General features: G+C 41.8%; 2 protein-coding genes across 2 annotated transcripts in view; one reads left to right on the plus strand and one right to left on the minus strand.

Annotated features, from left to right (window-relative positions):
• LOC126411093 (clustered mitochondria protein homolog) overlaps window positions 1-12963 on the minus strand; it is a 369115-nt gene extending 356152 nt beyond the window's left edge. Inside the window, exon 1 of the mRNA XM_050081339.1 lies at window positions 12804-12963. Within this exon, the coding sequence (XP_049937296.1) occupies window positions 12804-12921 (118 nt within the window). The 5' untranslated portion in view covers window positions 12922-12963. The remainder of the gene's footprint in view (window positions 1-12803) is intronic.
• Window positions 12964-13549: 586 nt separating this feature from the next.
• The window catches only part of LOC126411125 (mRNA export factor Gle1), a 125016-nt gene continuing 111605 nt past the window's right edge, over window positions 13550-26960 (plus strand). The window contains exons 1-3 of the mRNA XM_050081340.1: window positions 13550-13880; window positions 13966-14271; window positions 16442-16651. Coding sequence (XP_049937297.1) covers window positions 13836-13880; window positions 13966-14271; window positions 16442-16651 — 561 coding nt within the window. The 5' untranslated portion in view covers window positions 13550-13835. The remainder of the gene's footprint in view (window positions 13881-13965; window positions 14272-16441; window positions 16652-26960) is intronic.

The raw sequence follows: 26960 nt of genomic DNA on the forward strand, positions 1-26960 counted from the left end.
CATCAGTCCCTAAGCTTACACACTACCTAACCTAAATTATCCTAAGGACAAACACACACACCCATGCCCGAGGGAGGACTCGAACCTCCGCCGCGACCAGCCGCACAGTCCACGACTGCAGCGCCCTAGACCGCTCGGCTAATCCGGTGCGGCGACTTAACTCCATCTGGAACATAATCTGGCGTACGCAGATTTATAAGGGGCTATCAAAAATTCTCGTTCGAAAGCCGTACAGTCCAAATTAGTATGTCAATTAGGCAAAACTGCCATGAGCGTTGTGGCATTCATCCAACCGACGCATCAGGTTGAAGATATGCTTTGGTAAAACAGTGTGTCCCGTTGCACATCCTCGTTCGACAGAAATCTTTCAGCCTTCAAGGTTTTTTTAAGGGGCTGAAGGCGTGATAATCACATGGAGTGAGATTAGGGCAACAGAGCCGCCGATCGATTGTCTCGCACTAGAATTAGCATAACTTCTGCTTTACGACATTTGCTATATGAGAACGTGCATTGCCATGAAGCAGAAAGCACGCCCTGGCGCACCATTCCACAATGGAGGTTTTCAACAGACATGCTACCCTACACATTCTTCATTCTCAGATGGATGTCTACCAGTTTATATCCTTCGGCAGCTAAGAAAAGAACACCGCCACGTTGATCATGTATGTACGCGTCTGCTAATGACGTCACCAAAGTTCATGTTTCCGCCTTTACCGAACGCACGACGGAAAGATACGAATGCCACAGTAATCTCTTGTCTATATGTCAGTACTTATATACCCGCATCGGTGTGGGACTACGTTGCAGCAAAACCCTCAAGCGGAAACTTTCTTTGCGCCTTATACGACCGGCGTTCAATAACTACTGCAACATGTTTCTTCCTGAATGCAGGTTTGTTTTATTCAGTATTCCAACACACCACATTATGCCCACTGTTTTGCCTACAAAACCTCATTTTTCAACAATCTCCGTTCAGTGCGACAGTCTTACGCCACTTCACTCAGAGGGCCTGTTTGTTCGCATGGCAACGCATGGTCGACGTCGACGCCAACTTCTTTCTGCATTCCACGTACTGCTTCCCGCAGAGTGCGTCCTTCGCTGGGCCGTACGGATGGAAGCTGTTTATGGCCTTCTGCTAGCGACAAAGAACCCAGCAGGCACACACCTTTGATGATGATGTTTGGTGTGCGGGGCGCTCAACTGCGCGGTTATCTTCTCAGTGCAATCTCGCCACGTGCACGAATGATGATGAAATGATGAGGACAACACGAACAGTCATCTCGAGGTAGGCGAAAATCCCTGACCCTGCCGCGAATCGAACCCGAGACCCCGTGCTCGACACACCTTTGAGTACTCCAACAGGTGGACGAGTGTGTCAGCAGTACCAAAGGAAACGCCGAATTGAGCAGCGAAGTGTGTGAGATCCGTCTTTCACCTCCAATGAGTGAACCCACGACCCAACAGTGCAGGGTTGACAGATGTATACGGCCAGCCGGCACACGGGAAATCTAATAGATTTGCGCGACCTTGTTGCAATGATGAGATACGCCTCGCTCAACGACTCACCGTACTTTTATTCACTGTCATGTTTCCGTAGACATTCTGAAAGCGTCTATTCATATCTGAGATGCTCCGGTTTTCGCCAAAAGAAACTCAATGACAGCTCTCTGCTTGGAATGCACCGCCGTTACAAACGCCATTTTTAAGGCTACGTATAGCGCCGTCACCTAACTTCATGAAATTATAAGTGCCGAAGTGGGCATATTCCACGACGTCCCACGACAAATTCTGCATTTTTTCAACCGAAACTGGCCGAGAAAAAAAGTGTTGCCCCTCGTATATCAAAATAAGCAGCCTATCAATCAAATAGAGTGCGACCGGCCGTACCAGGAGCTTCATAAACAATACTAAGTAGTCTGTACGAGTACACATATGTACCAATTTTAGAATTTCGAGGAAACATGATAGCTGCGAATTTTGCAAAACTACATTCTGCATCTCTCATGCATCAATTTTCTCCAGTGATACTGGTGTCTCAAAAATTTAGAGATCAAGAAGTGTGCCCTTATGAATGGTAACTTTGTGCACTGCAAATGGGCACATTGTCGTAGTCATGAATAAAGTGACAGAACGGTACAGATTGGAATGCAGCCCGAGACTTCTCTGATCCGTCGAACAGTATCAGCAATACACGTATCCTCTTCACACGCCAAATATTATTTCTGTTCCTCCTAAGGGCGAAAGGAACCCTCGGTGAGCATGGTTTTTAGGCGTAGCAAGCAGCATTGCTGGACACCATTTCGAAATCTTTATATGCACTCCTCAAGCCACTACATTGTAGTGGGAACTTTGTGCCAATATTAGCGATTTTTGTCCTACTCCACTTGTCTACAGTCTTCAGTAGTTTTCATCTCTCTTTTCTTGCTCTCGTGATTCCTATGCCAAATGTAAACGGAGGCAGCCTTGAATACAGGTTCTCTAAATTTAACCTGCCGGGTTTCGCAAGAAGACGTTGCCTTTCTTTCAGAAACTCTCATTCGCGTTCCCTGAACGTCACCGTTATAATCAACCTGTTACGGTCCCGGCAGCGCGTCTGAATGTGTTCATGTTTGCTGTCATACCTACTAAATCAGTGGTTCCCAGTCTGGGGTAATTATCTCCTGAGGGGTGAAAACCAAATGGTTCCATCGTATTTTGATCATGAAAATTATTTTCAAAAGATCATTACTACTATCACTTTTAGTCAGATTGTAATATTGGTTACACAAGTTAACAATAATTACACTACTTAGTACTACCATTAACACACGATACAATGCGGTGAAAGTTACAGCTTTTGAAATGCATGTGTGAGCGTCCTCTTGCTCCTCAAATAATCCACCCACTAGGCACACACACATATTTCGTACATTATCCCATGACATTAAGAAATTGAGACATATGATGGAAAAATCGCAACAACAAGGAGTTGTGTAACAAACTAAAGTTGGTGGGCGTGTTTCTACATCTCAAAGATGATGTGTCTTCACATTTCGCGCCAGTCGCATAAGAGTGGCGATAAGAGCGCCACTATGAGGATGAACAGCAGGTTTGTTTTAAATACACGCAGTAACAGTCGTGAGCTTTAGATACCTTCGAGACTGGACGTGGTGAGGTGAGTTGATGTTGATGTTAGTCAAAACTGCCTTTAAGGCCACAGAGATGCCATTATTAACACCTCACTGACTGAACGACGTCTTGTAATAGGACTACGAGAAATTAGATATCCCTCATGTGATATTGAAGAAAGACTTGGCAGGAATGTAGCCACTGTACACGATTCCTGGCAGCGATGGTCACGAGAATATTTGGTCGCAAGAAGACCGGGCTCCGAACGGCCACGTGGCACTACCGAGAGGGAAGGCCATAGTGTTCGGCGTATGGCTCCGACGCATCATACTGCATCTGCAACAGCAATCTGAGCAGCAGTTGCCACCTCAGTGACGTAACGCATTGTCACAAATCGGTTATTTCAAGGACAGCTCCGAGCCAGACACCCCGTATCGTGCAATTCCCTGACCCCAAAATGCCGCCATTTGCAACGTCAGTGATGTCAAGCAAGAGCTCACTGGAGGACAGGGAGCAGGTCTTTTGTGTTTTCTGATGAAAGCTGGTTCTGCCTCGGTGCCAGTGATGGTCGTGTTTTGGTTAGCAGACGGCAGTTGAGGGCCTGTACCCAACCTGTCTGCGGTCTAGACCAGTGGTCGTCAAAGCTTTTTGTTCAAGAGCCAGTATTGACATTGAGGGACGACACCTCGGGCAGCATATGTACCAATCTTATTATTAATTGGTAAAATATACAAATTGGTATGTTGTAAGCGTCTAGTAGACTAGTTGTGGTAAGGGCGCGATAAGTTGTCAGCTGGCCCCCACGTAGTGTTAAAAATAGGCACCATTCAGACCACTTCGCGACCCCAAAGTCGTATCACAGCTTTGCCTAAGTCTTGTGTTGTCTGTGCGAACGGATGGTTAATTAAAGTAACTGTACTTATTAACATTCCATCAGAACTACTGACGGCCTTGGGAGAGCCAGTCCTGACAAAACTCTACTATCTGGTGAGCAAGATGTATGAGACAGGCGAAATTCCCTCAGACTTCAAGAAGAATATAATAATTCCAATCCCAAAGAAAGCAGGTGTCGACAGATGTGAAAATTACCGAACTATCAGTTTCATAAGTCACGGCTGCAAAATACTAACGCGAATTCTTTACAGACGAATGGAAAAACTAGTAGAAGCCGACCTTGGGGAAGATCAGTTTGGATTCCGTAGAAATATTGGAACACGTGAGGCAATACTGACCCTACGACTTATCTTAGAAGCTAGATTAAGGAAAGGCAAACCTATGTTTCTAGCATTTGTAGAGTTAGAGAAAGCTTTTGACAATGCTGACTGGAATACTCTCTTTCAAATTCTGAAGGTGGCAGGGGTAAAATATAGGGAGCGAAAGGCTATTTACAATTTGTATAGAAACCAAATGGCAGTTATAAGAGTTGAGGGGCATGAAAGGGAAGCAGTGGTTGGGAAGGGAGTGAGACAGGGTTGTAGCCTCTCCCCGATGTTATTCAATCTATATATTGAGCAAGCAGTGAAGGAAACAAAAGAAAAGTTCGCAGTAGGTATTAAAATCCATGGAGAAGAAATAAAAACTTTGAGGTTCGCCGATGACAGTGTAATTCTGTCAGAGACAGCAAAGGACTTGGAAGAGCAGTTGAACGGAATGGATAGTGTCTTGAAGGGAGGATGTAAGATGAACATCAACAAAAGCAAAACGAGGATAATGGAATGTAGTCTAATTAAGTCGGGTGATGTTGAGGGTATTAGATTAGGATATGAGACACTGAAAGTAGTGAAGGAATTTAGCTATTTGGGGAGCAAAATAACTAATGATGGTCGAAGTAGAGAGGGTATAAAATGTAGACTGGCAATGGGAAGGAAAGCGTTTCTGAAGAAGAGAAATTTGTTAACATCGAGTATAGATTTAAGTGTCAGGAAGTCGTTTCTGAAAGTATTTGTATGGAGTGTAGCCTTGTATGGAAGTGAAACATGGACGATAAGACAAGAAGAGAATAGAAGCTTTCGAAATGTGGTGCTACAGAAGAATGCTGAAGATTAGATTGGTAGATCACATAACTAATGAGGAGGTGTTGAATAGGATTGGGGAGAAGAGAAGTTTGTGGCACAACTTGACTAGAAAAAGGGATAGGTTGGTAGGACATGTCTGAAGCATCAAGGGATCACCAATTTAGTATTGGAGGGCAGCGTGGCGGGTAAAAATCGTAGGGGAGACCAAGAGATGAATACACCAAGCAGATTCAGAAGGATGTAGGTTGCAGTACGTACTGGGAGATGAAAATGCTTGCACAGGATATAGCAGCATGGAGAGCTGCACCAAACCAGACTCAGGACTGAAGACCACAGCAACGACAACAACTTATGTTTCAAAGCATCATTCACTATGAGACATTATTACATATGATTTGAATGTCAGTTTTCTTCTACTCATTGCACTATATTGTAAGATCATTAATGTGATGTTCCTTGCTGCAAATAAGTATCCCATTTGAAAATGACTGTCTCTGTAAAACACATTCACAAATCCGTGTTACTTCCGTCTCAAAATTCATACCGTAGCATCTGATCACTACGTTACACTCGCACACATGAGTTGCCGGTACTGGAAGACAAAACAATGAGAGTTTCCAGCTGTAACACAGCAGTGGCCGCGCTATTTGACCCCTATACCCCTGAGGTAAGCGGCGAACTTTACTTAGCTCATGGACAAATTCAACATCGATTAAAATTAAGCACATTTTAAAATCTTAACTCGCTGTGTAAGTATTTTTTTGTTACTAAGCAGCAAATGAACAGCTGTTAACGTTAGTTGACGTTTTGGATTCGGCTGTTAGTTGTCAAGTGTATATTGTTATAAAACACGGCTGAGAATTGCGGGGTACACGAATACTTGATTCGGGCCGCAGTTTGACGACCACTGGTCTAGACGCACTGGGCCTGCACCTGCAGTTGTAGTCTGGGATGTCATTTAGTATGACACCAGGAGCACTCGTGGTGATCCCACTCACGATGACTGCTATGGCGCCGTTCATGAACAACATTCCAGGGTGCGTTTTTCAAAACAACGCTCGTCCACATACAACATGCTCTACAGATTGCTGGACATGTTACCTCGGCCTGCTCGATCACCAGATCTGCCTCCAATTGAGAACATATGTGACATCATCGGACGACAACTCTAGCGTCATCCACGAACGGCATTAACAGTCCCTGTATTGAACGACCGAGTGCAACAAACATGGAACGGCGCTCCATAAACAGACACCCAGCACCTGTACAACACAATGCATGCTTGCATTTAACATTCTGACGGTTACATCAGTTATTAAAGTACCAGCATTTCACACCTGCAATGGCTTATCTCATTCTTACATTAACCTGTGATCTAGCAATGTTAATGACGGAAACATGTTACCTAGAACCATGTATTCCCGAAATTTCATTACTTTTTTGTGTTGCGATTTTTTCCATCAGAATACATCAAATATGCTGCAATATATCATAAAATGTCTACTCCGATTCATAGGTAGATCTTGCAATGAACCATAATAAATAAATGAATAAACTAAGTGACAGGACAGCACAACAGTAACTATATAATGGCTACTACACTGCTACACTGTTGTACGGTCTACACATTATTGTTGTTGTTGTTGTTGTTTTTTGGGGAAGGAGACCAGACAGCGAGGTCATCGGTCTCATCGGATTAGGGAAGTAAGTCGGCCGTGCCCTTCAAAGGAACCATCCCGGCATTTGCCTGGAGCGATTTAGGGAAATCACGGAAAACCTAAATCAGGATGGCCAGACGCGGGATTGAACCGTCGTCCTCCCGAATGCGAGTCCAGTGTCTAACCACTGCGCCACCTCGCTCGGTTATTGTTATTATTAGTATTTGTAGTAGTAGTAGTAGTAGTAGTAGTAGAAGTAGAGGGAGTGGTCATACGGAAAGCATTGGCAGCCAGGAGTTATCCAGTTTCTGATAATTCAGAAGTAACAAGTAGCAATCAAATGATATTGAGGATATGGTTGAAGCAGGTGTCGCTAGCGAAAGAAGTGGTGTCGAGGAACCCTATTTTGTACCAAGTTTCTACCTCATTGTGAACAGTTAGTATTCTTTCTGAGGAGTTGTAGGTAGCAATCGTGATGCACTAAGAACTACTCCATCATTCTATAAAAAGAAAGGTTTTTAACTAAGCACCACCAATTGCCTCATTAGTTCGCGGTTTTGTAAACACCTACAGAAACTAAATATCGTTTACTTTTCAAAACACAAGCGTTCAGAGAAAATTATTTTTTCTGAAGTTTAGTTAGGCGCTAATGATGATGGTCAGGGAGGGAGGGGTGGGGGCTCTACCTAATATCTGACGGCACTCAGGGGTAATGTCCACAGGAAGACTCCAATCGCTAGAGTAGCATTCTACAGTTACGTCAAATGGTGTGCTATAGTGTATTCTACTGTTCCGTTCCTTCAAGAGACGTAACTAAGTCTTCGAGTGCTATTAGAGGACAGAACGTCTATACAGAGTTTGAAGGGAGATACTTTGAGAAGATGTCAACGTGGCTATTCGGAAAAGATAGTCGTAAAAATTTCTGAAAAAGTTCCGGGTGACTTATTTCCTTGCGACCTACCGTATGTGTATTCTGTTATTAACGTTTAGTGTAACTTTTTTTCCGACAGTCTTTGGATAGCTTTGATTCGGCCAGCAACGATTTCCTCTTTCGCGACAATTTCTTCTTCCTAGAGGAGCTGCTGCAACCAATATAACGTAAAACTGCATTTGGGGACTTAAGTGGTAACCTAGTTGCAAATCATCTGGCTCTAAATGAATCCAATTACATTGTCAGAGCAGGCAGAGATACGTAAATGAAAGATAGCGTCGTGAGATAGTATATCGCTCGCCATCGGACACGACGGTAGCAAGCGCATAAGCAGATATATGGGCTAGAACATTCAGGAAGCTCCCTCTTTATAAACCACAAATCGGATGCTAACCATTTTACAAAGCGAAGAGTTAGTTTTTACGACTAATGTGTGTTTCATTATGTGGCAAACTATTTTACACGTTGTTCCACACAGAAACTCGTGTAAAGATGATCTTCACTAGCAACGAAAACAAATACAATGTACTTCATGAATCTATGACGCGTGAATGATGTAACGACTATCGATCTCAGGACAGACGCTGCAAATGAGTGAATGATTTTATTTATCTACTTCCGCTTATATTAATTTTCTGGGACTACAGGCAAGTTTGTTTGAAATGTACAGTATCAGAATTATATGCTAATTTAACCCTATAGTGGTTAATGACATGTATACTGTAAACTTCCTCCAAAATCGACCATGCTGTTCTACAAAAGCGAATAACCTGGTTCGCGATGCAGTTTGCCTACCTAACGGCTTCCAGGGACAACGAAAATTTGATTTTCAGTGGTTCATATAATTACTGACCAAATTTAAAATTTTAAAATGCTGTCATGAAACCCTCATTAAGAGGCAAAATCTTTTGTTTAAGGTCTAACACAATAAGACAAGTACTAGAATTAAAAACTGTGTATCTCGAGGAAGCGTAACTCTTGGGTACAAATTATCCGGACTTTATTCATCCAATGTTTGATGAAGAGAGCACTTAGCGACTTCCAACAACCTTAAAGATAACTTCCAACCTCTTCAAAACGTTTTCCGGCTTACATGCTTAACATATTGACACATTAACTCGTCTGCAAAGTAATCAGACGTTTGAAGCTGTTTTGTACCTGGTAGATCGACTGTTTAAAGAATCAAAGGTTGGGGTTACTGTTAACAGTTAAACCACTATTTCACACATCCGGCAATCACGAGGAATTTTTGAAACGAAGGTCGCCACTTAACACATATACGAATAGCAGAGCGGAATTCCAGAAATGAGTCTTCAAAATATTTGTTAAAGAGTTACGAGTGCCGTAATAGTACAAAAAATACGCAGTTTGCAGGGAAAGTCGAAGCAGACCTTATCTTTCATTGAGACGCAGTAAGTCTGCGGGTGGTCTCAAGTTAAAGAACTACCAAGAAACTGCATTTCTTGTCGTTAACAACGATGATATGGTCCAAGTATTTATTTATTAGACGCTTTTGTGTTTTTATGTTTTAATGGTTAGTCGCTAGCAAGAACATACGCATTTAAGCTCGTAAAAGGACGGAGTGAGTATATGGCCCTGGTGGTATATGCAATTATTCTTCCGTTGAACAAGCGCGTTCCTGCATGGATGTTCGACAGCGTAAAAAATCATGAATGCAAGATCGCCTTCACACTTGTCCGTAAATATCTTTTAGTCAACAGCTCGAGACGCTCATATCTAGTATGAACTAGCAATTGAACAGTGGGTATCAAGAGAAAGCGTATGAAGGATAATGGCGAGCAGATAAGCGGTGCGATTTTCCGAAACCCTGAAGTGATTAATGCTCTAATGAAATTCCTTCCGTGTTTGGAAAAGTCTGACACCCAGAGAGTTTAACGAACATTACGGGCGTGTCCCGTTCTGGGTGAACACTTTCTTCAGTGATGAGAATATTATCGCAGCCGGAAAAAATTGGAGGGTGAGAGGTGTCCGACATCACCAAACAGATGAAGCCATCGGGCTGCATGTGGCTACAAGTCACTATTCTTCACATCAGCATTACGTGATGAAGCTAACTCTGATCTGTAAGGAGGTTCGAATGACAAAGGCTTTTCGTGCAGAGAAATGGTACAGAATTCGCACAGCGTGTATTTTATTGAAGAAGAAATTAATACCTACATGCCAACTTTCTGGACAAGAAAGGACACAGAGTGAAAGCGTGAAAAGTACCATTTGTTGTAACATGAAAATCGCATCTTATCAAGAAAGAGTGTTGAATCTCTGGCACTTTTTTTTTTTTTACTGGCAGCTGAACCTGGAAATCGGTGCACATAACAATACTTGCCTTGGGTCGCAACGGGATTAAAACTATTCTTACGTAATCGAGATCTCACCCCAACACCATGGATACAGATTTGTTCTAATCATTTAGCTGCTATAGGCGCAAAGTTCTTTTAATATAATTTATCGCCCGTTACCTTACGCCATTAAGCCAACACACAATTACATAAAATATACAGATACTGGTTGAAACAGTGTCAGAATATTTGTTTGTTTTCAAAACACACACACACACACACACACACACACACACACACACACACACACACACACACTTATGTACGGAGTGAAGAGGGAATTATTTTGAGGAAGTACAATAAATGGGTCTTCATTTCGAGATGTTTTATCACTCTTCGAATTTTATGAGATGAATTCAGCAGTAACCAAGCACTTCCCCTCACCTCTGAAATTCTCCCCTACAATGTTTGTTGATAATCTCACTAGGTCGTCAAAAACTCAAACTTACATGTGAGTCCGACGACAGAGAACAGCTCCCACGATATACAGAATTGATACATCAAAACATGTACACACAACTCATCCATGGTCAATGGCTACAATAAAGAAAAATACACCACAAAAACACCAGGGGGGGGGGGGGCGGAGACTGGAATTAGCTGTTCATTCAACAAGTATCAAACATAACACACTCTACACAATTAAAAAAAAAACAGGCTACTACTAACAATAGGGAGATGTGTCTACTGCTATTTGTCCATCGGCGGACATACGAAACTCACATATACAGGGTCTTACATGTCAGAAAAAAGACAACTGATGGGACTGTTTCCAAGAAAATGTTCGTAGCTGTTTTCCGTATTTCTTCGAAATAATTCGCCGCCAGAGATATCCTCTGAAAAGTTTAATCAATTGCTCTTCCTTATTGTTGCTCAAGTGAAGCATTCATTCATGTGTTACCGATAGTTATAGCAATGTTTGTACTAAGCACGTAAATTTCGGACTTTAACAAACATTACCCTTAATACAATAAACGTAGAAACCATCCAATTACCAAAACAGTTGTTCAGTGCTCCCTAAAAAACACGACATTTTTTACACGACTGTTCATACCAACTCTGCAAATTTGTTTAGAAAGACTACATAAGAAAAGTAATAGATGACTAAATGTGTTAAAATCAAGTTTGTCTCTATAAAACTATCACGTCAGTCGTTAAGTGTGTGTCGCTGTATTTCGTACTACGACAATTGTAGACGAACTGCGAAACCGAGAGCATTAGTCCAGTCGCACACAAATCTACTAACCGTAAAGCAAGGACAGAACAGTTGTGGATAACGAAAGTGAACACTGAAATTCAGAATTTACGGCGAGGGGCACTTGCGCTCAGTCGTGCTAGACTCATCTTTGTAATTCGTTTGAAATGAAATATTCTCTTTTATAACTTCATTATTGCTGATATCTCCAACACTCGACACAGCAACGAATAAATCACTTCCAAACACCGTGCTCGTAAGGTACCGTACACAACAAAATTCGCAGCAAAGAATCACTCCACTACTTGAACGCAGTTTTAAACAGAACGTGTAACATTTCGATTAACCCGTGCCCTTTCGCCCAACACATTCGTTTTGGGACACCCAAACACACTCTCTGCCGTCAGCAGGCTAAATGACGGACACAAGAGGTTGCGAGAGGTACTTGTATAATCACACCGCTGTGTAACAATATAGCGGCCAGCCCGTGGACTTCGATCGCAGGGCACTCGGCGCATGCGCGACACAGTTGTCGTCACGATCTTTGGCGCAAAGCCAGAAATCTCGCTGTGTCCTCCGTGTAGGGCACAGGCGGAAAGACCGCAATTCGATAACCACAACTGCACAAAGTGGCTGAAACTGTTCCACAGAGACTTCCGTACACACTCCCAAGAGAGTGAACCGACGGTACTTCGTTACGTAATCCAGTAGATAGCCGCAGTTCACAAATGACGCTAAAATAAAGTGTTTCATAAACGGAAAGGACGCTCTATGCAATTATTACTACAGGCACACAGCATCTCTTCAGTTTTTAAACTAACTCGTCCTCCAAGCTACAATGTTACTCCTGACGAAAGGAAGTTTGACTAAACAATATATGAGGCGACCTCCTTTCTGTAATTTTTCGTTAATGCATTCCGCCGAAGGAAAAGTTTGTAGATCAGAACTGCTGTCCTTATGAGCCAGCATTTTTTGAACCAACGTACCAAAAAAGAAAACAACTGCGGCATCGTACCGGCTCAGAACTAGTTATTTGAACTGATACTAGCGGATCATCGGTTAAAGTTTTGGCCATACATCCTTGGGTTGGGGCACTTTTGATATCACGTGATAAGGTGCAAATTACACACATTAACGCAGTTAGGATGGAGATATTAACAACAATCTCACATCAATATACCTTCTTTGTTTCTACATTGTAGTACTGAAACTATTAGACTAATGAGGCAAAATAACCTCTAAGAAAGCAGTACGAGGAGAAATAAACGAACATTAATGCCTCAGTTAAGATTGGGCAATAATATACAAGTCCAGCTTTGGAGCAAATTTTCATTTGCTTATCCTGGTAGATTTCACCCACCTTGATTAATGGCTTTTACATCTCACAATATACTGATTATTCATTTATTTAAAACTAAACCGCAACATGAGTAAAACCTTAGCGTCAAAACAGAATTCGATGCGTAAAATACTCAGTTACATCATCAAGGTTGCCGCTGTACGTCGTCTGCGGCTACGGATAATTAAACTTTGACTGACCTTTGTGAGACGCCGAAGAACTCGAGTCAGTATCTTCTTTTTTACTGTTAACAGCGTTTCTGCTGGGTTCATCAATTCCATTTTCCGCCGCTGTTTCGACTTGGGAACCAAGAGCCATAATCACTCCGTGCTATAGGTTTTCGCCGACTGCACGTGTGTTCGAAACCTCGAAACCGAATGATTCTGATTGGCTGGCTTCTCTAGTACCATCTTAGCCAAAGATAGTTATAACGAAAAAAAAGACTGCCCCTACTATGTAACATTTAACCAAAAGTTTCCCTTCCTCTTTTTATGGAAACAAGAATACAAACGGAAAAAGTAATTTTTGCGTCTATCGTAATTAATATGTTAATAACAAGATGTGTGTTCTTTAAATCAATATTTTTGTCAGGGGCAACTTTCGCATCTCCTGGAAAGCAGAGTGATGACATATGCCAAATACCAGTAACTTTATTGTTCTTGCATAACTATTTTGTCATTGTGTATCTAAATAACGTCCTTCAAAACTCTGTGATAGTTCTTACTAAACGTATTACAAACAAACAAAATTTAATTTGCTTATTTTGTTACTAATAAAAATGAACCTTATTAAATAAAGAGAACCTTAATTTTAATATTCCATTTCGCTTTCAGCTCTACATTCTGAAAAAAAATCTATCTTTTCAACATAGTTTTCAGCACTGGTTTTTGTACTACTTCATAGTATGAAGTCTTTGACCAAAGATTCTTAATATAATGCACTGTAGCATGTTAACTTTGACTGGCGGTGATTTCACTCGTTTATTTTGAAACATCAACAAAAATAAATGAGTGGTAGTGACTACAGACTATGAGTTTTGACATCATGACGATTCGTTTGCCTATTAGATGAATTTGTAAATTTGTGTGAGGCATGCCATTACTCCGTAGTACCTTGGTGATGTTATTGCAATTAGACCTTAAACTTCACTTTTCATAACGAGGATGTGTTGTACTTCGACGAATTGACAGAAATAAAATTTGATTTGTTTGTGACAGTAATATTGTCATTAAATGCCAGTACCACGAAATAGGAGTTTTAAATTTTACTCGTCGCAAGTAATTAGTTTGGGATTTTATGTCAATATACCACTCTTATTTGCACATGTTTACTGTTTATGATTCCATGTTATCTTGCTTGCAGAAAGCGGAAGACTCTGCCATGGAGCTCGAAAAATTTCGACATTCTGTTATTCACAAAGCGGCAGAGCTAAGTAAGGATATCGACACCATCACAATTGGTCCTAACTCGTACAGGAATGGTGTCGGAATTGAACATGAAACGGACACTTCAGAAATAGAAGATTCGCCTAAGGACAAGAGCCCTGAAAAACATAAGCAAACTACCATGAACAGTTCAAGTTTTAACACTGATGTGGATGATCTGACAACACGTACCTTGAAAATAAACAACTACCTTTTGGAGCAACAAAGATGGAAAGCCGTTCTGGTAAGGAAAGAAAAACTTTGTTTTATTTAAAGATTCCCCTTGTAGGTCTTTTCAAGTCATATTCAGGCAATTTTGATGAAAATAAGAAGGTCTTTGTCAATTATGATTGTAGAACTTAATATATCGTAAAGTAGTAGCTTAGCAAGCTAACAAGAAAGATTCTGGATGTTTATTTTTTGAAATGCTGCTATTCATTCAGTCCACTGAAAAGTTCCCCAAGTTTGTGCATTGGTATTAGTTGTATTCATGTTGCAAAACAACAGACACATGGATGATATTTAATAGGTAAGGAATTCTAGCTGTGAAAGAATTAGGAAAAAATTGCCAAAGTAAGTTGCTGGGAACAGAGTACCATAGGTACAAACAAAAGTTGTCCCAAGCATTTATAATCTTTGATGCACACTTCAACAGGTATATCAAAGTGATGCAAAGGAAAATATATTGGAGATTGCAAATTGCAAGACAGCATTCATGATCCTGAGTAAAGATAAATACGATACTTGTTGGATAGACTGTACAGAGTTGCATGTCCTCACGCATTAGAGGGTTGTAACGGCTTGTTGTGAAACATAAATCTGAAAATTGCAAATTATTTCATAATTTTCAAATATTGGTATTATAGATACAAAATTTTTACAGTTTATTGGTTGAATTATTAGTTGTAAATTGACTAGGTACTCAGATTTTGGAAGGATACAAGTTATTGTTTAGACAGTGTCCCAGAAAAAATGGAGCAGGAGCAGTCCAGTTCAATGAAAAATATACTGTTTGTTTGGAGAAGACTGTTCAGTACTGTTTTTCCAACTTGCAACCTAATTGTCACTCTTCAAACTTACTTAGATCTTAGGTTATATTACAGAAAAAAAGAGATTTTCAATGTTCCATTCTTTTTTATCGTTGTCTCACACCACACCATCGGGATGTTACATGATATAGCTGGCATTTGGTATCGGTAGATTCATTTGACCCAAGAAAGTAATCTGTAGTAAGCTTAAGAAAGAAGTCAAAATCATATTGGGATTATTTACATTATATCGCATGGGCACCATAAATATCGTCAAATCAAAATACGAACATACACGTCCACGAGGTTTGATATCTACTTCTAATCTTGAAGTGATTGTAGACAGCTTGCTTACATCTAATCTGCTAATGAATGCAACATTGCCACCTGATCTCAAAAATTATCACAATAATATTAACTTCTCAGTTCTGACAACTAAATTTTTTTTTGTCCTTCTCTCCAAAAACAGCAATCACATTTTGTGGCTTGTTTGATTACTCATTGGTGGTTGGGGCATGCAGCAGTTGTTAGTTGTCCACTGTTTGTTGTCCATTGTTTGCAATGTCAGCAGTTTTACCTAAAATATGCAAAATGTGTAACTTTTAACTTTCAGTGTGAGTATAAACTTGAATTTCTTTTCCAGGCAGCATACTAACTTCAAAATTTTTTTACCCAAACATCTTCTAATTTATTTGATCATTGACAATAATGTCTGATGAAATCTGGAGAATAACTGTATCCAGCAGTTAATGTCAGATGGGTAATGACATTAAGGGAACTTGATTTATTGCCTAACCATTCATATTTCAGTTTTCATGATTGTTCTTGATTGTTGTGGTTGTTGTCCCCCTCTATTCTCTAAACTACATAATATGAATGCTATGATGATTCATTTGAAAAAAGAGCATGGCTACTTTCCCTAATATCCTTGTTCCATCTGAGCTTGGGCTTCATCTGTAATGAACTTGTCATCAATGTTATGTCAAACTTAAGAGTTCTTGCCTTCAAAATTTAATAAACCTTCTACTTCAAATTACTCAAAGCTCTTTTTGTAATGCAATCAACATATCAGAGCTGTTATTTAAAATTTGGCACAAACTATGATGATATAGACTTAGGTACAGCCTACCTGCCATTTTATTCTCTGCTACGTACTCACAAAGATGGTGTTCAGAAGATCCAATGAGGCTTGTTTCCCTTGCCTCAAATGGCTGAAACAGAGGAGACAAAAATGACAGGATGTTGAAAGACATTGCGGAATGTGCCAAGCACTTGACCAAACAATTGTAGTACAATGCTGGTGGTGTCATATCTTCCCTCCTACTAACACCTTCCCCTTATACATTGGATCCTAATGTACTCTAGATCAGCATATCTTAATTTCAGGATGCGGTAAAGCCACGCCTTCAGAAAATGAATACTTTAGCGAGTTTGAGTCAAAAGGAAATGGAGTTGCGGCGAGAATGTATAGAGAAGGAGGTGCAGGCGAGGGCATTATTAGGAGAGCATCAAATATGGCACCAGGTACAGCAAGAAGAACTTCAAGCAACAAAGAGGAAAGAACAACGCTTAGATGAGCACCGCCAGCATATTGTGGTAATAACACAAAATTAGAGATAACTAGTGTAATAACTTTTTGTAATTCAGTTATTGCTTTAATATCCACTATTCTAGGGTCAGTCAGTCGAACCTAACTAACGATAATTAATGTTTCTGTATGGTTCAGCTAATACATTTGTCTTTTTTGTGACGGGCTGTAAGCTGCTATTTTGTACTATAGTCAAGAGGTGACTTCTTTCCTTCTGTGAGTTAGTCTGTTACTTGTCACTTTATTTTCAAGTTGAATGATTTTCTTCCTCCCTCCTTCCCTCCTTCTCTCTCTGCATACACACACAGTGTGTTCAGAAACAGTCTGATAAGCTTGTACGGGTGTTACAGATTAAGTTGAACTGAGAAATAATAGTTAAGGAATAAATTCTATATGTTGCATCATTTCAGAGTTAATTAGCATTGAAGTTAGCCAATCAGGTAGTTCAGTGCACAAATTCAGTTTCTTGTTCGGTTTTAGGAAGCCAAATGAAGAACGCGTTTGGTGACACTGTCTCAGGCAGGGCGCTTGAATTTGCATGTACGACAGCTTCATTGGCTAATTTCAATGCTAATTAGCTCAGAAATGACACAATATCTCATCTGTTTGTTCTTCACAATTCTTCCTCAGCATAACCTACCCTGCAATACTCTTTCAAGCTTCTCAGATTGTTTTTGATCATTTTGCCCCCCCCCCCCCTCCCTCTCTCTCTCTCTCTCTCTCTCTCTCTCTCTCTCTCTCTCTCTTTCTCTTTCTCTTTCTCTCTCTCTCTCTCTCTCTCTCTCTCTCTCTCTCTCTCTCTCTGTGTGTGTGTGTGTGTGTGTGTGTGTGTGTGTGTGTGTGTGTGTGTGTGTGTGTGTGTGTGTGTGTGTGTAAGAAATTCTGTTACTGAAAAAAATAAAAGTGTGATACAATGTTTCTGCTAGCTGCCTGACTGCAGTGCAAAAATGTACAGTGCCCAGGAACTTACTCAGCATTGAGATTTCTTATTTAACTTTTTTAATTGAATTTATTGGCCTTTAGCTTACACCTTGCAGCCAGTTCATATACAGGGATTTGTTTGTTTGCACTCATACGCACATTGTAGGTAGAACACATACTTAGACAGACCTGGCCATTAAAGAGGGGAGTTGCCTAGGCATTGAATTTGTGTGAGATTTCATGGAATAGGGGACCAATAGGTGAATTATTGCATACATCTTGGCTTTATCTTTTTATTTCTTCCCATTCCCATTGCCAGTCTTCCATCATGCATCTGTTTGTAGCGTATTGGTAATCCCTACTTGGTCTTGCAGTGCAGGTGGTATGCCTTGTCACAGCAGCTCATTTTTTTTCTCCCCCCCCCCCCCCCCCACCCCACTAAGTGGTCAACATCTTCATTGTTAGTAACCCAACAGTTTGATTTCATCCAAGTGAAATTAATGAAATGGCCCTCTTCACGCATCAGTTCCAACACTACGATAATGTTGTGTACAGTGAGGTTTCCAGTCAAACAGGTGCTAAAATTTGTAAGTACTGTTACAGTAGATGCTTCAAAAAGAGTCACTGGTTTTGGAGCCATTAGTACTGATACATATTGCCTCTGGATGCTGTCTTAAAAACTGTGCCAAAGTTATATTGTTAAAGTGAGCCTCATTGTCAGAGGTAATGCCAGTTGTTATGTTCACCTTAGGGAGTTTCACTGAGAGTGGGGTGCTAAAACTCTTTGGTCTAGGTACTCTAATGTCCTTCTTTTACATCTCCTTGGATACACTTGGACAAGAGGAGGGAGAGTTGTAGTGATCCAGACGCACCCAGTTAAGGCCCGTATAATTACATTTGAGGTGATCAATTTGATTGTTGGATTCATATTGATTCTTTTTAAGAAGAAATTTGTTGCAGAGATAATGCTGGCATAGACGAGTTGGAGTTTCTTGTGCTTATAGATGAGTTGGAGGTTCATGTGCTTCAACCAAGAGTGCATTGGTAGGGGTGGAGAGCATTGCTCCCAAAGAAGCTCTTGGTGCTTTATATTGGCATTTATTAATACTGCTCAGGTAACTGTCAGTTTCAGTTGCAGATCAATAACGACCACTCCAACAATCAATAATTGGATGTTGCATTATACAGTAAAGTGTTGGTGCTGTGCCAAAATTCCAGCCCCTCCCAAGTGCTGTCGTAGCACTAATTATGTGGACAGCCATCTTACATTTATTAGCCACATATTTTGTGTCTCTATTCCAGTTTAGCTTATGGTCGATGAAGAGTACCAGGCTTTTGACTACCATCTTGGAAGGGGAGTGGTACAGATCTAGTACTATTATTGCTGACAGATTTGCTCTGTGCCTCAAAAACAACACTGCATTTGATTTAGCTGTGGATGTATCCAGTCCATTGCTTGTGAGCCACTTCTTGAGTTTGTCAGTTGTGACTTGCAGTCTTCTAGGGATATAATTTCCATGTAAATACATATATTTTATGCGTACGGCAAAACTTTCACGTTTTCCTGGATATATACCATGTAGGTCAGTGGTGTAGATATGAAATGGAAGGGGTGCCAAAACAAATTCTTGCAGCAACCCCATGCTTTGTAATTTGTGGTCCTATCACATGTCCTTTATGTACTACAAGTAGAAACTGGTCAGAGAAAAAAGATAACAGGTGTTCTGCAGATGTTTTGGGTAGGCATTGTTCCTTTAGTTTTATGGTTAGCACTAGCAGTTCTATGTTATTGTAGGCACTATTTTGGCCAGAAACAAAGCTTGGGGTCTGTTTCAGCTGAAGTATAGCTCTATGTAACTAACCACGTTGAACTGAAAATTAATAAAGTGAACATACCATACAGTGCAGGGCATAGGAACAAGAAGTCTTTCATATCTGAGAACATTACTTAAATTTTATAATATATCTGACCTATCTGTGTGACATGTCATCATTGAAAGAACATATTTCTGGTCTTACAGCCTAGTTGTTGCATTACAGGATATGAGTCTATATCGAAGGTACATAATATGGCTTACATCATGTGCAATGAATAACCATTAACACACAATAAGCCATACTGAAATCAGTACATTTATGTGACCTAAATTCATCGCATCTGTGCATCGTGTGATGTTAAGACATGTATATTCAGTATGTACTCAGATCCTGTAATACAACAACTACTCTATAAGACCACAAATATGTTTTTTCGATAATGACAAGTATCATGTAGACAGGTCAGGTATATTGTAACATGTGAGTGATGTTTTCAAATACGTAATAAGTTCTTGGTCCTGTGCCCTGCACAGTATGACATGTATACTTTATTAATTTTTTGTTCGACATGCACTTGAGAATGGCCAAAAACATGATCATGTGAAATAAATGAACAGTCTATAGTCAAATGGCAAAAAATTCTATATGACTGTGGTCCCCCATGGAAGAAAAATCATTTTCAGTACTCTTTCCTTTGTGAAAATCCATGTGATTCCTAGGGTATGGTATTTAAACCACAATTCTAACCAGATTTGACCATTCTTTCCGAAACTTTGGAGGGACATCATAGTCATGTTACTGATCGGTATGATACCACCAAACCAAGATTTTTCCTGGGTTTGAGTACAGGTACCACCCTGCTTATTTTGGGTGCACTGTGTTGTAATGTTTCGACAACATTTTATGGTAAATATGGAGTAGGTATTGTCCTTCATATGACAGAAATGAAGGCATATTGTAGTGGATATTATCTCGGTCAGGGTAGTATGTTTACCAGAGGTAGAAAGTTCTCTGCAGCTCAATCATTGAGAATTGCTTTTGAAGAGGGTGCCTGTCATCGGGGTTTGAATCCTCTATACTAGAAAGATGTTTGATAGATGGGGCTGTCTGCTTTGGTAACAACTGCTGCAACCCTTAGGGGCTCAGCTTTCATTTGCTGGGTATGGCTTTGGCGAGCCCAGTGTTCCTGAGCTGAGGACTGGTAAGTGCTGCCAGTCCTCAGTTACTGTAAGCTCTGGCACGCTTCAGTGACCACCGTGCAGTGTGGTGGTGGAGCATTGTGTGTCACAGGGAATGAGGATCTTCGCTTGACTGCCCGGGTCACGAGGATGGTAAAAATCCCTTAATCTCAAAGTGTGCTGCGCATTGATGAGATACCTTTGGGGAACCTGCCACACTTCACTTGTATAAGGCTTATGTAGGCACGCAGGGCTGTGTGTAGAGGGACTTGTATTTCTCTAGCTGCTCGTGGGACCGAGATGGTTCCTCCAAAATTTTCTCTTCCTCCTCCCAGCAGAAAATGGTGGGCTGCTGAAAAGTACAAACACCCAATCCAATAAGAGGGCTCATGTAGCCAGTTCACCCAACTCAGAAGTCTTTCAGAATTCTAGTATTTGCAGTAATGGAAGACATGCTGCTAATCAAAATGTACTTTTGTTACTTAAAAGGAAAAGGGGGAGCTCCAAAAAAGTCTCATCTTTTTACATACAAAAGATTTAGAGGGGGTTGCAGGTATGTTAAAATCTGTTTAGCAGTTGCGAAATGGGATGCTGTTGGTTGAACCTCAAGTTCTCAACAAGTGACAAACCTGCAGATGGCCAAAGCCCTTGGGGAATACGCCATTGAGACTGAGCTCCATACCACCTTAAACTACAGTAAAGGTGTTGCGATATGAAGAGTTCTTGTGGACATCCCTAAAAGAGACCTGAAAGTTTAGTGGGCCCAAGAAGGCATTGTAGGCATGCAGAATATCATGAAAAGCGTTGAAGGTGATCTGATCACATCCAACTCTTTTTAATAGCACAGAATTCCTGGGGCATATTAAGACAGTTTTCCTTCAATTAAGCGTGCAGCCCTACATCCCCAACTCAAAGTGCTGTTTTAAATGCCAGTGCTTTGGTCACACCAGTCTTGGCTGTAATGGAGAAGCCACTTGTGGCAAATGGGGTAAGATCGTCCATGAAGGAATCGGATGTTCATCTCCTCCAAAGTGCGTGAATTGCTCTGGGGCTCGGCCTATCCGGAGTAGGGTCCCTTCATTGAAAAATGGAAGATACAGGGATCAAAACAACAAAATGGATCCCATATGGTGAAGCCAAAAAGATATACAAGGCCATGCAGCCCCCATATTTGCTGCCTCCTTTGCTTCTGTTCTGAAACAGCCAGTCCAGAAAGCCAGTGCTGTTACACAAATGGATGTTTCTAGTGCAAGCACTAGTATCTGCATTTGTCAATGCACTTGTGCTACAGCAATTATTTTGAAGCCTGTCCCTCCCACCAGAACTTCAGAAAAGGCTGTGGTTGTCAGTGTTGTGAAACTATCTACCCCTCCAAAGATTGATTCTGTCCAGTTCTGCCACTCATACTTCCACAGTTGTGGTTCGAAAGCCCCCTCAGACCAAAAAATCAAAGTCAAAGGTGAGGAATTGCCCACTGATGGAGACGGGAAGTACACAGTCCGATGATGTTGATGTCATGAAAGTGCTACCCCCTTGGGACGCATGATAGGTGGCTCCCATCCTACAGTGGAACATTAATGGGTTTAGGACATACGTGGAGGAACGGAAACTTCTAACAAAAGAATGCACCCTATGCTTGTGTTTGCAGGAAACACATTTCAATGCCACTGAGACCCCTATGCTACAGGGCTGTGTCCTCCATTGAAAGGATAACCTGACTGGGGAAAGAGCCAAGGGAGGGTTGCTGTGTTTGTCAATAACACACACCACTCCTCTGTTATCTCCTTGGTTACTGACCTTTAAGTAACAGCCATTGCTTTCCATGGGACTCACAATATCACTATTTGCTTCCTGCTATATTTACCTCCACATGGTGCAATAGACTATGAGGCTCTCGGAGGCACAACTCCACCCGGCCGTTTCTCCTATTGGGTGATTTCAAGGCTGATAATATAGTTTAGGACTCAAACCATTCTTGCCCCAGGGGCCGAATCTTGGAGAACCTCACGCTGTATCAGGTGCTGTGCATCCTCAACATAGGCAGTCCCACTCATTTCTTGGCTGCTACTGGGTCGTCCTCAGTCGTCGACATCTCTTTCTGCTCACCAGCCCTTGTAGACTCAGCACAGTGGGAAGCAACTGTTGACATTCATTCCAGCGACCAGTTTCCACTGTTAGTCCACATACTGAATGGTGGATTGTTTGAACAGAAGCTACCAAAATGTATGATCAGCAAGGCTAACTGAAGGCTGTTCAGCATTGAACAGTGTGACAGTGTACAGAAATGGGTAGACCACATCACACGAGTAATCCATCGTGCCACTGAGTCATCCATTCCACAGTCTTTGGTCATCGTAGGTGGCAACCTGTACCTTGGTGGAATGTTGAGAGCCAATTAGCAATCCGGGACAGACATGCGGCTCTTTGACAGCTTAAATGCTGCCCAATAGCAGACACCCTCACAGCCTGTAGAGTCACGAGAGCCAGTGTTTGACATGTAATTAGAGAGAGCAAAAAAAAGGTCGTGGCAAGCATTCCACTTGTTCTACAAAAGTATAGGAAGTCACCCATAGGATTTCCAGTAAATACAGTCATTTACCAACAGCAACAGTACTGAAACAGGTGTCTTGAAACAGTGCCTGGAGACATCGCTAATATGATGGCGGAGAATTTTGTAGTGACTACTGCTGATTCCGGCCAAGATCTAACATTTTGCCGCTACTGTGCAGTTGCAGAGAAGGGCAAATTGGACTTCAGATCCCATAATTCTGAGTATTAAAACTGCCCTTTCTCTCGAGGGGGGGGGGGGGGGGCTGGAATTGACACTATCTGAGACTCATGATACTACACTTGGTCATGACCGTATCTGGTACTGTATGCTTCGACATTTGCCAGTAGCATCAAAGGGAATCCTTCTTGAATGTTTTATTTGATATGGCATACAGGCCAGTTTCTCAAGTCATGGAGAGAGGCAATATTGATACCTCTCCTCAAACCAGGAAAGGACCGCACATGTGTAGCCTTAAGGAGCTGTGTAGGAAAGACCCTGGAGCAAATGATAAATGTCATCTGCTCTATTTGTTAAAGAACAGGCAACTCCTTAGCCAATCTCAGTGCAGATTCCAGAGATTTCAGTCCACTGTTGACAGCCTGATCCAGTTAGAGGCAGCTATTCGGCAGGTTCAGCAGGCTTCGCTACATAAACTTCACTGTCTCAGCATAGTCTTTGCTATCGGTAAGATGTTTGCTATTACTTGGAGATGCAGTAGTTTCCCGTAACTCCATCAGTGAGTCTTTCGTGGCCTCTTCCCCATCTTCATACAGTGTTTTTAGGTCCCAATTTGGAGACACACTGTCAGATCATTTAGAGCAGGAGAATAGTGTCCTGTGGGGCAGTGTTTTAACTGTTACCCTCTTTGCCATAGCTATAAACAGAATCACGTGTATGGTGCCTGAACCCAGAAGGCACTGAATATCTTAAAATGTATCAGCCTCAGGTCTTGGGGAGCAAGCAGTTTTGCATATTCATAACCAGCTTCGTAGGGAAACCAGGGCTTCTTGTAAACTGTACAAAACTAGTAAGATGGATAGGCAGTGTGCTTGCTGTGTGCAGCTGCAGGATTAGCTGACTGTGGGTTGAATATTTGAAGACATGCTGGCCATGTTAAAGTGATTGTCTTGGGATGTGGTGGAGAACTGTCATGACACGTGGTGCACCTCAGATGGCTCTGCTATCAAGGCACTTTGCAGAGCAAAATATGGTTGAATTGTGCTCATCTCTGGTTGAGAGGTAGGTTGTTGCCAATTTTCCTTGCAAGGAAACATGGACTGCTCTCTCAGCTAGGTCTGGGTAGGCACAAGAGTTCCAGTGTTAGGTGTCTTGCAGAGGATCCTGTTAAGTAGTGTTGAGTGAAATATATGTGCACTTGATTTGTCGACCAGAGGGTCTCATTTGAAATACAGAAGTGACTACTTGTGTCTATTGAGGGTGCACAATACAGTCATCTGTAAGTGGTTTTTCATGACACCTATCATCTACATCTACTTCAGTACTCTGCAAGAACTCGATAGTGCATGGTGGATGGTACTTCCAATATCACTAACTAATGTGAGTGACATGCGGGAAGAATGATTGTTGATAAGCCTTTGTATTAGCTCTAATTTCTCAAATTTTATCATAGTGGTCATTTCACGAGATGTATGTGGGAGGAAGTAATATCCTGTCCAACTCTTCTTGGAAAGTACTCTCTTGGAATTTGAATAGTAAACCTCTCCGTAATGCACAACGTCTCTTTTGGAGCATGTGCCACTGGGGCTTGTTGAGCATCTCTGTAATGCTCTCAAACCGATTAAGAATCCCATGACAAAATGTACCATTCTTTGTTGGATCTTCTGTATCTTTTCTATCAGTATTACCATGGAAGGGTCCAAAATTGATGAACAGTACTCGGGAATTGGTCAAACAAGTGTTTTCCAAGCCACTTATTTTGCAAATGGGTTATATTTCTTTAAAATTTTCATGTGAATCTTTCTGGCATCTGCTCTTCCTACCGTTTGTTTTATGTGGTCATTCCACTTAAGGTCGCTCTGGACAATTACTTCTAAATATTTTACAGTATATGCTGTTTCCAACAATTTATCATCAGTTTTGTAGTTTTACAGTAGTAATTTCCTTTTGATATGTACGAGCAATATGTTACATTTATTTACAGTCGAGGTCACCTACTACAGACTGCAGCATACATCAATCTTCTGCAGGTCATTTTGCAAATCACTGTTGCCTTCTGGTGTTGCTACTTTCTAGACAACTACATCATTTACACCCCCTGCGGTCCAGGGGTTAGAATAGGCCCGAGGTACTCCTGCCTGTCGTATGAGGTGACTAAAGGGAGTTTCACACGTTTCGCCCATTATGTGATGGTCCCCTGTAGGGTTTGACCTCCATTCTTCAAAATTTTCCCAAAGAGCGAGCCAATTGGGCAAGGGCACCTTACAAGGTGCATTGTGTCCATCGTGCATTGAGGTCTTTAGCCCATTTTCTCGTCGTCGCATTGCCGTCCTGCCCATTCTCCATCTCTTGGGCGAGGACACCTTCCTGGGTGCATTTTCCACCATGCACTATGCAGTGTTGATTTCTGCGTCGACGATGACCATGGGCTTCTTTGCACTCGATATTCAGCACAGTAGCCAGTCCGTACCCTGTTGGTTGTAGCACTCTGACCACACAGGGATCGCTCTGCTGATGCCTGCACCGTTAACTCCCCTCGTATGCCAAGGGGTAGACACCCATCCTCGCAATGAAGCATAGTTCATCATCTCTTGCTGGTGGTGAAACACCAACAGTCTCTAAGTGATCATGAGCTCAATTCAACGCACAGAAGTACGACCCCAAATCGTTCTCCTTCCTGGCCACACCATGGGAGGAACGTCAGGCTAAGGATGGCAGTGGATCTTATTCGCCCTGGTACCTTGTATGTTCGAGAGCTGATGGGGAATCTTTCATGATGGTGAAGTCTCAGTTTTTTGTTGAGCATTTAGAGGACAAGTTTGGGGAGATGGAGGGCTTGTCTGAAATGAGATCTGGGTCAGTCTTGATCAAAACAGCATCCTCTGTCCAGTCATGGGAGTTACTCACTTGTGACAAGCTGGGGGATGTTTCTGTAACCATCACACCTCATAAGAGCTTAAATATGGTCCAGGGTATCATATTTTATGGAGACCTTCTTTTGCATCCGATTTAGAGCGGCGAGGTGTACATTTTGTCCAGCGTGTCCACCAGGGTCCGAAGGATAGTCAGGTTGCCACTGGTGCCTTCATCTTGGCCTTTGGGGGTGATACATTGCCCGAGAAGGTCAAGGTGATGGTCTACCAGTGTGATGTAAAGCCCTATATCCCTCCCCCGATGCAGTGCTTTAAGTGGCAGAAGTTTGGCCATATGTCTTCCCACTGTACTTCCAGCGTCACATGCTAAGATTGCAGACGCCCATCACATCCCAATACTCCATGTGCCCCGCATCCCATCTATGTCAACTTCGGAGAGCACCATTCACCTTGCTCGCCTGACTGCAGGATTCTCCAGAAAGAAAGGAAAATCATGGAGTACAAGACGCTGGACAGACTGACCTACACTGAGGCTAAGCGAAAGTTTGAACACCTGCATCCTGTGCGTATGACATCGTCTTACGCCGCCGCTACAACAGTTCTGGTGCCATCAGCTCCACCAACCCAGGTCACCTCTCAGAGCCGGAAGACTACACCTGCCCCCTTGATGGTGGGGGGCATTTCCCTCCGATGCTCCTGCACCACCTACTTCGAGAGCGACACCCCCCCTAACCATCAGGGCATCCATCCCCACTTCTAAGCCAGAGAAGCATAAGTCTTCTTCAGCATCTCTCACTAG

Source organism: Schistocerca serialis, chromosome 1, assembly GCF_023864345.2.
Source record: "Schistocerca serialis cubense isolate TAMUIC-IGC-003099 chromosome 1, iqSchSeri2.2, whole genome shotgun sequence".
NCBI classification, from domain to species: domain Eukaryota; kingdom Metazoa; phylum Arthropoda; class Insecta; order Orthoptera; family Acrididae; genus Schistocerca; species Schistocerca serialis.